The following is a 12,330-nucleotide window of genomic DNA, read 5'->3' as shown; positions in this document are numbered from 1 at the left end:
GAGCCTCTGCGTCCCATTCTCTCTCTGCCTCTGCCTCTGCCCCTCCTCCTGCTCATGCTCTCTCTCTCTCTGTCAAATAAATAAAATCTTAAAAAAAGAAAAGAAAAGAAAAGAAAAGAAAAGGAAAGAAAAGAAAAGAAAAGAAAAGAAAAGAAAAGAAAAGAAAAGAAAAGAAAAGAAAATCCATCTTCCTTCCTACTGGCCAGAAACTGGAGCTGGAAATAAGTCACAGCCTGGGGATGGAGGCCAACATGGAAACCAAGAATAACAGACCTCAGGTGCTAGTTAGGGGGAAGCTTGGAAAAAGGAGCCCTCGCTTTGTGTGAGGATAACACGCAAGTTCTGGTGCAGGATTCTCAGAGCCAGTGGGGCCAGGTCAGGATGGGTGGAGTGCATTTTGGTAGGGAAAAGGAACCGCACACTTGGGACTGGGTCCAAATACTAAACAGAGGGCTATGAAAACTATATATTTTGCATAGTTCCACAAAGGTGACAAGAGAATTTGGGCCATTTTCATATATTTTTCTTGCTAAACTAATATTCAGTAAAAGAGATGCCAGAAACACAAAACTTCTAAGCTGTAGTGGCTATAACTCCCCTTCAATCTAACACAACTGTCAAGAATTACTAAACCAAAGTTTAGCCAGAATAGATGGAAAGTATTTTATCTTTTGCAGCAACCAGATTTACTCTGATTTTAAGAACATTTTTTTCCAGTAGATTACTACATTTTTCAGATTACTAGGGTGTAGCAGTTTGCTTATTTTTAAACACTAAATGGCACCCTCGTTGCCTTAAAGAAATCGATAGAAACATCACAGTTATTCCCAGAGACAAATTATGGAATATAAAAAGATTTTGGAGTAGAAGAATCTGGGTTAATGTATCTTTAATTGGATTTTAATAAGATTTCTTTTCTTGAACTCAAGTGCTTAAGGCAACTAAGAATGGCAACATTTCTCCTAAAAAAACAAAAACCAGAAAACAACAACAAAAAAAAAACTATGTTTCTGTTAAAGTTACAGTGACTTTTCTCTAGGTCTACCTTAGAAGTATGTGAGCTTTATCCACCATTTACCGATCATACAGCCAAATGACATCATCTCTCTAAACCACAAATCCTGCCAGCTTCCTGTAAATATATCACCTCCCTCACATACGTATAACTAATAAAAGACTAGTACCATGCCCAGTCCCATGGATCTCAATCCTGGCTGTATTTCAGAACCACCTGGAACTTAAAAAAAATATAATGATGGCCAGCCCCTATTGCAGAGGCTCGCGTTCAACTGCGGTAAGGTGAGGCTCAGACATGGCTATTTTTAGAAGCTTCCTGGTTGCGAGTAACTGGCCTGAGTGACCACAGAATAACCATAACTCATTAAATTATTACTATCTCTCTCCATCTATGTTTTACTGGTAATGCATATCAAGTAAACAAGTCACTGTGTAAAGACCCTTTTTTTTTTCTAAACTGTAACATAAATTTTATTATTTTCTGTTTGGTCTACCTCAGTACATTTTTTTTTTTTCTAAATAACAAGCTTAAATGTTTGTCATTCTTTTTTATTACCTCTGCCATTGGGTAAATTTTTCCCTATCCCTGCAAGGAGGGTATTGAGCCAGCAATGCTCACTTTGATTTTTCCATCTCAGCCAAGCTGAGATTCTTGGTAACCAACAGTCCAGAGGCTTCAAGGTTCTAAGGGCCAGCACTCAGTGAAATCCCTCACAGCCCCTGATGCACAGGGTTTTTATATTCAGAAAAAGAAATTCCAAGATCTAGACGATCATTGCAGAACCTGGCTCTCCTTGCTTCATCAAGGACCCTTGGAGAGAGTAGGGGAAAAGTGCACATGGATCATGGCTGCTTTGGGGACTCCTGTCCCATGGCTCTTTACCAGCACACCCTCTCTGGACAAACAAGGGAGGGAAAAGAGGCGGGTGGACAGAGCCAGCCTTGCTTTTGCTGAATTCCTGCAGAGAGGACTCTTTCTGGGACTTTGTAACTGTTGTTGGGATCACTCTATAGGAAACGATGATACTTTTTACCATGCAGGTAGAACTTTCTAAATAAATTGAAAACCACTTCTCCCCAAATGCAGTCAAGTTAAAATCTTACCTGGAAAGATGCTCAATCCTCGGTTTACTTCTAAGCTAAGAGTCAGGGCTCGAGCAGTGATGCTAAAAATTTGTCGTGGTGCAAAGTTCAAACCATCAGTAACCTGAAAATTAAAGCCTCCTGACATGGCTCCTTCAAAAGAAGAATTACACTCTGGTCACTTGGGGTGTTCTGCAGAAACCACCCACTTTTGCCCTCTCTCCCACCTACCTGATCCCCCTGCAGAGCAACACCTATCAACTGGAGAATGTGTTAATAGAGTCACTGAGCTCACCAAACCAAGCACCACCAGCATGTGAAGTTAAAAGAACATTAATAAAGGTCTAAAATGCATGCTCTTCCCCCCACCCTTTCCCCCTCCTCATGACCTAATAAAAGAAAGCAAAGACATTACCTGCAAAAATTTTTTTTAAATCTTTTTAAACATATACATCACCTGCATTTTATTATTTTGGAATCAATTTACACCAGCAAATGTAACACATGCATGTTGTGTGTGTACACACACACAAACACAAACACGCACACATATACCATTTCTGAAATATTCATCGTGCTTACTTAATAATACCAAAAACCAAAACTAGGGGGAAGTTGGGGTGTCTTGTGGCTCAGTCAGTTAAGCATCTGCCTTCTGCTCAGGTCATGATCTCAGAATCCTGGGATTGAGCCCCACATCCTATTGGGCTCCCTGCTCAGTGGGGAGTCTGCTTCTCCCTCTCCCCAAAACCCCCAATTCATGTTCTCTTTTTCTCTCTCAAATAAATAAATGAAATCTTAAAAAAAAAAAAACAAAAACAAAAACAGGAGGGAAGTAAATAACACTTAGCCCCTGCCTCTAAATAATTTCTAATTATTCACTGAACTCGAACTAGCTGTTTTCTGCTGAGGTGATAAAGAGTAGGGAAAAATCCAGGCCGGCTTTTGTTAAATTCCTGCTAGAAGAGAATTGTACTTTCACACTTCTGTCATAGGATTCGTGATATCAATAAAGTTATAAATTAACTTATGTGTGTAACAGAAATTGAGACAGGCCCCCTATCGATCCTGTTCCCAGGAGTACTTAACCAGTCTGACTCACAAAGCACCAGGCAAGCTCACAATGTAGAGAGCCTGATGTTCGCATTCCCATCGCCCTTTGAAAATGTTCAGCCAGCAGTAAATCTGGAGGCCCACAGGTCTTTGCATCATGTAATGGGTAGAAATGTCCTCTTTGTTGCCCTCAGGGACATGTGGCAAGAAACAAAGAAGGCAGGGTCAGACTTTGCAATTACGTACAAGTACTCCCTTAATAACACAATTTAATAAAAGACTGGTCGATGGCTTCACAGCCTCTCCAGTTTCTGTTATCTACACACGCCCAGAGTTCCGAGTCCTCACAAAAAAAGATTACAGACTTTAAAAAATTTTCCCGATGCACTCAAAAGTCATCGTTTTTTTAAAAAAGAGAGAGAGTAAATTCTGAGTCTGCCTAATTTCGAACAGGGTCCCACAATCGAATTTTGTCTGCTTGCTTGTTTTTACTAGAAATAGCACTTTGAAAGTTGTATTGAATGAAACATGAAATTAGGGAGAGAATGCTTTCTGCCACTAGCCACTTTCAACATTTCATGAATCCAGAAACAGTGGGGAAACTGAATCAAAAGGAATCCTATCAAAATACATCCTAGAATAAAAGCCTGGAAATGCCCACACCATCACACTATGACCAAAGAGAAGAAAGGAGGGAAACATGAAAGTAGGGGAGACCTGTAGATTTTCTGTTGCACAACCTCAGATCTTTCTGACAATACTTTGCAAAGGGCAGCCTTCAATCACACAGACTCCCACATCTTGGCCTTATCAACCTACTTAGGTTGTTAGGTGAAAAATGAATTAGATTAACGGTAGAGCACTTTGCAAATATAAATGGTCAGGGAGACTAATTAAATGTAGGCCTTTGTTTGGGGCTGATGATGGACAGATGCAGCAAGGAGAACCAGCTGGTCTCAGCAACAGCCTCATCTGCGGTGGGGCTCCAGACACTCTAAGAGCCATTACTGCCTCCACAGCCATTTAGAAAATGTAATCGATTGACTCTCAAAGAGCTTGTCTTTAACTCTCTTTCCTGCCTTTTTTAGGTGAAATTATTTTCTCTACCAGCCAAAACTGAACATGGACCTGGTAGTTGACAAATAAATCCAGAGAGCTAATTTTCATTTTAGTCCCACAAATAATAAGTGTGCTTCTGTAACCTGCTTTATCCTTCAGTGGGGGGGGGGGGGGGGGGCAGGGGGCAGCCCATGGAGAAAGCCCAGCTTTAGGGTCAGCACAGCTTACATCGTTTTGAGCCTCAGTTTCTTCATCTCTAAAATGGAATCACTGCTTCACGTGGCTCAGAGGACTTCTGCAGAGTAAATGTGTGTAACAGAAATTGAGTCATGTGACTGCACCTCCCCTGGTGCCAGCATGTGCCTGAGCGAGGATTCCTTTTTCTTGCAAACTGCATCACTGTAGAAATCTGAAACTCTCCTTGGGGGGAGTCTTCAGAGCAGTTCTCTCCATTTTGAAAATAGGATAATCCTTCAAAAAATAAAAACCCTTCTAGGCCCTCATCTAATAATACTTGGATTGTTGATATCTAATAATCAAAACCACACATAATTGGAGGAAACTTCCTATTACTTCAGTACCTCTTTAAATCCTCTTTAAATGAATTGTGTTTTATTAATCAGCACATGTGTACACATTTAGAAAATAAGGACATACATCCGTGGAAAAGATCATCTAGTCTAGAAACAAGGCTTCGGTAGATATGTGGGTAGATTTAGTATCTCATTGCCATAAAATTAACCCTGCAAGTCCCCAGGCCACAGGTTTGGAATCACTAGCTGAGAGCATTCACATGGTGAATTATTTTCAAATTATTTGGGGATTCTTCACATCAACTGCAAAGATATCAGGAAATTACTAGATTTGAATTGAGAAGATTTTTTAATCTTCATTTTCTTTACTATATTTTCAAAGAAGTTAATACAAATGGCTGACCAGCTATGCCTGCTTGCTTTCCCCTCATGCCCCCTGGCACACGCACCCTCCCATCCGCCCCTGCAGCCTGGGAATGGGTTCCTTCCCTTCTCTGTCCAGAGACAGGGGCAGCCCAGAAACAAAGCCAGACTAGATCACCCCTTCCTCAGGTTTACAGTAGCTCTTTGGCTTACTGATTAACAGAAGGAAGAAAAAAAAAGCCTTCTAATGACAGAGTCTCTTAGAATCACAGCTATATTCATTCGTTTATTCATGCATTCATGTGTTTAATAAATATGCTTGTTTTGTTCACTCAAGTACCCCTAGCATCTGGAACATGACCTGGCACATAAAAGGTACTCAGAATTATTTCCTTCTTTCAACACATTTTTATTAAGCACCTACTTGTTCTCGTCACTCTTTGAGGTGCTGAGGATACCAGAGCAAACAAAACAAAGATCCTGCTCTTGTACAGTCTAGTATGGAAGACAGACAACAAATAAACAAAGCAATCCATACTACAGTGGTGGGAAGTCCATAAGGGATGCAGAGGGAGAGAGAAGAGATGCTGTTTTAATGAGTGGTCAGGAAAAGGCTCTCTGGGAACGTTACACTTGAGCATAGACTTACATGGCCATGTGAGTAAGCCATGTGCAAGTTATAGGTACTCTCAGATGTTTGCTATCATTAGCCTGACTACAACATGCCACTTAAAAAAAAATTACAGACCCCAGAAAGCTTTTTGATGGCTTGTGGTTTTCAAGTCAGCAACTACTAGTTTTGATGATCATGTTAACCTCTGAAACACATTTTAGTTTCTTGTTACTTTTCTCCATGACATACCAGTGTGTACAAATATGAGCTGGCCCTTGTTGATTTGAGCCTGGGTGAAGTTCTGGATGCTTTGGCCAGGAAAGGACTGGAGAGCCAAATGCCCGTTGCTGGGTGGAGTGACCCAGTAGGTGAGGTCCTGGGGGGAGGAGTCCTTATCTTCTGCACAGAGGTCACCTCTGGTAATCTCAGTGACAGAATTAGCCCACACCTTAAAAAAGGAGAGAAGCACAGATTTTGCAAAGACCAATTCCAATCATATCACATCAGCAAACCCGAGAGCTATGCTACTCTGGCCTCTTGCACAGAGATTTAGAACCTAAAGCAATTCACCAGAGTGTTTAAAACATGAGGATTCTTAATTCAAAACAGGCATATAATTAAATACCAGATGAAATTCAGGGCATGCTGTAGTGTTTGTTTAATTTATGAGGTTTATGAGGTCCCAATAAGAAATAATGCTCATAATTATTTATTCAAAAGTAATTATTTAAAGTGCATTTTTAATAAAGTATAATAACAATAAAAGCTGATGGTAACTAACCACCTTCTGTATGCCTGGCCCATGCTAAGCATGGAAGCATAAGAATAGACTCTACATGGCATATCAGATCATTGTAGAAACTACCTCAGGGGGTTGATTTAAGGATTTCTATTCACTGTTTTAAGAAGTGAATGATTTCATCACCTTTTAAGTATTTGAGGGAAAACACACATTGCACATTTTAAAAATTTTCCTTTATTTTACCAATCTTGCAGGAAAATACATATCTGGTGTCTATGGCCTTGCAAGGTCTGCTGTGCTGATAGCTCATCTGCAATTATTTCTGAGTAATAGTCTCTATTTTCCAATTACATTTAAAGATCTATTTACCTTGCCTAAATATCCTAGTTCCACAATTCATCATTTATTGAGCATCTACTATGCTCCAGGCAATGTTCTATGTGTTTGCAATCCATCAGTGAACAAAACAGAGTCCTATTCTCATGGAGCCTGCATTCCAGCAGGAGAGGATGAAGGAGTACAGGGAAGAAACAAAGGCATAATAAAGAAATGAACTATGTAGTCTGTTAGAAGGTTATGGGCACTAAAAGAATAAAGCTAAATAAGGGGCTCAGGAGTGGAAGAATGTAAATCAGAGGCTCATCTGGAGAAAAATCAGGAGGTGGTGAAGGAGGAGCCACGTGGATATCTGTGGAAAGAACATCCAGGGAGAGGGAACAGCAAGAAGAGCAGCAAGAAGTCAGTATGGCAGGAGCAGAGCAAGTAAGATAAGAAGGACAAGAAGATGAGTCAAAAACGTAATGAAAAGTCAAATTCTGCAGCATCTTCATGGCCAATGTAAGAACTTTGGCTTTTACTTAAGTGCAATGGGGAATCATCATAAAGCTTTAGGTGAGGAGGCTTGGTCTTAACAAAGCCCTGTGGCTTCTGTATCAAGAATAAACCATGGGAAGGCAGAGGTAGAAGCAGGAAGACCAGTTAGGAAGTGACTACAATAATCCTGGAGAGAGATGAAAGAAGAGAGTGGCTGGAAACTGTTGAGGTGGTAAGAAGTGGTCAAATTCTGGGTGAGGTGTGGAAGAAGGAAAGGAAAAAGATGACTCCATGGTTGGGACCTCAACACCTAAAAAGACAGAGTTACCATCGACTGAAATGAGGAGAGCTGCAGAGAGGGTGGATCTGAGAAGATCAGGAGTTCAGTTGTGAATGTGTTGAGCTGAAAATGCTTATTTAGACATCAAATCACATTTGATGGAATAAGGCTGTTTTCAGTTTCTATAGTCATGCAGTCACATGGTATTTCACTAACTAAAAATGGGTGGCATTATCACTACCTAAATTTTCACATTTCTATCTGTATTTATAAATGTCTTCCCTATAGAAACACCACACATATTTTTAAGCTTATGTCATTCTTTGCTCTCTGACTAGAGCCTTAACATCTATGCTTGTTACCAACTTGTTTAGAAATTCAGTCCTCAGTGATTTAATAGATATCTCTCCGGTCTAAGAGGCTGTTTTCTTAGAAACATAGGGAGTTTATGAAATATCTTAATTCATGCTCACCCATTATCTAATAACTAAACAGAATTTGAGAAAGGAATATCGGAAAATACATTAAGATTCCTACATTTTCATATGAGGCATGATACACCACATTAGCAATGAAACCTTGGACACATTTCTTAATTTCCCTGAGCCTTAATTTCCTCATTAGTAAACTAGGAATGATAGAATTATTATGTATAATGAGTGATTTAACATATGTAAAGTACTTAGAACAAGCTTCACCTGGCATTAGTAGGAATTCAATAAATAATAGCTCTATGTTATCCATCTTCTTCATCAGATTTGGTTCTGAAGATAAATATGATTTTTTAAATATTACTTAAAAGTCATTTAGAGTATCATGATTACCATTATTGGAGCCATTCTGTAACATGTACTGTTAATTAACATGTTCATCTCACAGCATCTCTCCATAATTTGGAGTGAATTTCATGATTGTATTCTTGGTGAATGCTCCTATATTTTGGCTTTTGGAATATGGCCATTAATGATTTTTCAGCCCTAAACTCTAAGGACATCGGTTTTTTAATAGGTACCAGAAATGCTAATCAACCTAATGTTCAAATTATAAGGTTTTGGTTTTCAGTTAATCCATGGCAAGGTTACAGTGTTTCTAAAATATACAATTGGACTATTTAACACAATTCCAAGGCTTTGATTCTACTTTTTCACTTTTTACATTTTAAAATCTATCCATGTATCTCATTTTCCTTTCTTTAAGAACTCAAGCTGATTTGGAAATGTACTGCCATTCTCTTCTCGTGACTCGTAGATACTCATTTTTTCCAGCACCGTGCACACAAAAGCTGGATGAAGCATGTTTTCCACTGCAGCTACTCTTCCATGCAACTCTGCTTTTGCCCCCTCTTGCCTCTGGAATATACCATCTTTCAAACCAAGTGGAAAACCTGCCACTCAAAACAAGACCTTGTAACTTCAGGTCTTTATTTCCACTCAAACCAAATTTAGTTCAATGAACAGCCCTGCTGCTTTGGGGGAGAATTGATTTAGCGCCCAGTCATTGGTAACAGCAACTTCGGATAGATGGGGAAAAGAAAAACAAAGGTCCCAAACTTGAGTGCAGAATTAAAAGTAATCCAAAGCCCAAGAAATAAGGGTTTAAGGATTAGATATCTGAAAAAAAAAAAAAAATAGCCATTAATTGGAACACATTTTTACAAATTTGCCTTTAACTTAAACAGAAGGTCAATGGGATTTAGAAACCTAATTATAATCCAATAGAATCCTAACTATGCTTCTAATGTTTAAAAACCCAGACCTTTGTTTTGAGTCTCATATGAGGGATGTGAAATGTTTATAGTTACTATCCCACTATCTGTCCCTTCTGGGCCTTCTGTCAAAGACTCAGGCTCTGCTGCTTTAATTCTTCCACTGTCCCTAGCTCTTGAAGCTCTTTTTAGTGATGACAAGTGGTTATCAGAAATAAACAAATGATTCTATTTTTGGTATAAAAGACAACAACAAAACAAAATGCACAGTGTTGGAAGCCAAAGTCAAAAAACAGGAAAATGAAGCCCCCTTGTGGACACAAATACATTTGATCTGGTATGCACGAAAATTTCTGGTGATGCTTGAATACAAAAGTACTCAGTAGGATATATTTTAGAGTAAAATGCAAAGGATTCACCAGAGTTGATCTAACCCCAGTTTGTCATGACAGAAATGGTTTCCTGTGCCACTGAATGACTTTGGAGACCAGCCAGCCACAAGTTCTCTGGCTTAATGAAATGTTGTTCAAAGTACTTCAGCAGAAAGAAATATATTTGAAATGCTAGCATAGAATGGTTAGCATTCAGGTATCTGCCTTTGAACTCCTATCCAGAGTCTGAGATGCTATCAGCTGGTCTACCGTCTATGTTCCCAATTGCTTTTTCCCAAGTAGACTGAGATAATCTTTCTTGCCACTTGCTTGAAGCTCTGATGACAAGGAAAGAGAGTGGGTGGTCATATAGGATAATCTGAAGGTCTTGAGAAAATTCTGTTTGAAAAGTCAAAGACAGCATAGAATCTCAAGACTACGGTGGTTAATTTTATGTGTCAAGTTGACTAGGCCATGGGTACCCAGATATTTGGTTAAACATTATCCTGGGTATTCTTATGAGAATGTTTTTGGATAAGATTAATATTTAATTTTAATAAATTTAATATTTAAATCAGTTAACTGAGTAAAGGAGATTACTCTCTCTCACGTAGGTGAGCCCCATACATTAGTTGAAGGCCTAAGTAGAACAACAACAACAAAAAAACCCTGTTCCTCCTGCAAATAAAGAGAATTCTCTTCTGTCTGACTGCCTTTGAACTGGGACATCAGCTCTTCTTATTGATCTTCATATGGGAACTAAACCATTGGCTCTCGTGGGTCTCCAGCCTGCTGACTAACCCTATAGATCTTGGAACTTGCACACCTCCATAATCACATGAGCCAATTCCTCATAATAAATACATCTATCTATCTATCTATCTATCTATCTATCTATCTATCTCTTTACACACACACACACACACACACACACACACCAATCCACAACTCAAGCATGGTTTTGCGTTGAAGACAATGTTCAGAGAAATTTTGCTTAAGTTGGGCAATTTACAAACCTTGAACTCCGGTCTTCTACCTTTAATTTAAAACTTTTAAGGCAAAGAATGAGAGACTTACAAGATAAATAAATGAATAAACTCAGAAAGAGCCAGAGTCAAATGGCCACATCCACTGAAACTGGGAAGATGCACCCTCCTGGCCTGGACCCAGGCTCCCCAGGAAAGAAGGCAAGCATAAAGGAAATGGCCCTTCCCCCCCAGCAAATCTTCCTTTTTTTCTTGAGAGAAGCCCTCTGGAATCAAGGATAGTGGGGAGAGTATGTGGATCAACTACCTGAGCAAGCTCAAGGTTCTTGGCAGAGACTGTATTTCACTAATTTAAAGGGAAGACAGAGATAAAGGCCAGTATACACGTTTTTCCTCTCACAACTCAATGTTCCGAATATCTTAAGTTGACAGGAATATTTCAATATAATAAAGCTATTATTAAGCTGATGATGCATCTTATAATTAATGGCACCTCAGAAATGAAAGCCAAACCCACAATAGGGCTTCGATTCCTTTGCAGAAGGAAGCCTAAGAGTTTCCTACTTTATTCTCTGGTCTTCCGCTTCCTCAGCCAGCTCCAGATCTTCTCCTGTATCTGTCTGGAATTTGGGACCCTCCCCTGAATCTTTCTCATCGTGCAGTTTTGCACCATGCAGCAAAATGCCGAAATCCTCTGCTGAGGTTTTTGGGTGAATACATATGTGTCAATACAACTGCTGTGGACCTATTCCATGAAATCCACTTTAGCAAGAGCAAGAGGCACAACAGCTTTGGGTTTTTTTTCTTCCTAATAAAGACAGCCTCTGATCACATGGATGCAGAGTGGTCACATGGATGGATGCTGTCTCACCACCCACCACACTCTATGTCGTGTGGTGGGTGGTGAGACAGACTTTCTACACCTTCCCTTGGTGCTGCTCTGGGCCTCAGTGCTCCCATTTAATGAGCATATTAATAACAGCAGTTGCTTTGTAGGGTTGTGAAAATGATACCACTTCTGGAAGATGCTCAGGATAGTACTCCATAAGCACATAATAAACATAAACTTTTATAACTATGCTGAATAATCATTGACGCCTCTGATCCCTCACTCTAGCCAGCAACCTAGTTCTCTGATCACTTTGCTGAGAATGAGCTCAGTAGATATGAACACAACAAGAACCTGTAGGCCTACAAATGTGACCACTTAGAACATCCCATTCCCAGAGAGTGACTGTAGAGTAAACTAAAGATAAAGCGATGAGTTCTGAAGGTATAAACACCACTGGTTTTTCACCTAAAATATAGAGGCTGAATAATGAACCAAGCTGTGAAATGACACAAAGCACTAAAAAGGCTATTCCTAAATCCAATTATTTTGAGCAAATAAGAACAGATTTTTTAAAACCCAGCATGTTTACATGTTTAACAACATAAAATTGTCTAGTTAGATTAGCCCCTGATGAGCTCTATTCATGTTCACCTCTTCCACATCACTTCTGACTACCTAATTTCCTCTGGACTTCTAAAGAATCTATTATTAACTATTTACTCTCACAAGTGGCATAAAGAAGGCAGAAGTTGTCAAATACATATGTGGGAAGATCTGTCTCTGCCAAATTTCAAAGTGAACATCTTCAGATGCCCATGTCTGGGCATACCTAATGAATGAGTTCCCTAGGGGCTTAAATGTGCAAGGGGCCAAGGATCCT

The 12,330-nt window shown here is 39.5% G+C and overlaps 1 protein-coding gene across 2 annotated transcripts in view; it reads right to left on the bottom strand.

Moving 5' to 3' along the window:
• LOC140632517 (chondroitin sulfate proteoglycan 4-like) overlaps positions 1–12,330 on the bottom strand; it is a 68,118-nt gene that overhangs the window by 32,477 nt on the left and 23,311 nt on the right. Inside the window, exons 6-7 of one of the 2 annotated variants that reach the window (XM_072824616.1) lie at positions 5,971–6,169; positions 2,122–2,253 (exon numbers count right to left, since the gene is read on the bottom strand). In XM_072824616.1, the coding sequence (XP_072680717.1) occupies positions 2,122–2,253; positions 5,971–6,169 (331 nt within the window). The remainder of the gene's footprint in view (positions 1–2,121; positions 2,254–5,970; positions 6,170–12,330) is intronic. The other variant, XM_072824617.1, reaches the window with a different exon arrangement.

Source organism: Canis lupus, chromosome 4 (assembly GCF_048164855.1).
Source record: "Canis lupus baileyi chromosome 4, mCanLup2.hap1, whole genome shotgun sequence".
NCBI classification, from domain to species: domain Eukaryota; kingdom Metazoa; phylum Chordata; class Mammalia; order Carnivora; family Canidae; genus Canis; species Canis lupus.
This window is presented reverse-complemented; position numbering and strand designations above follow the sequence as displayed.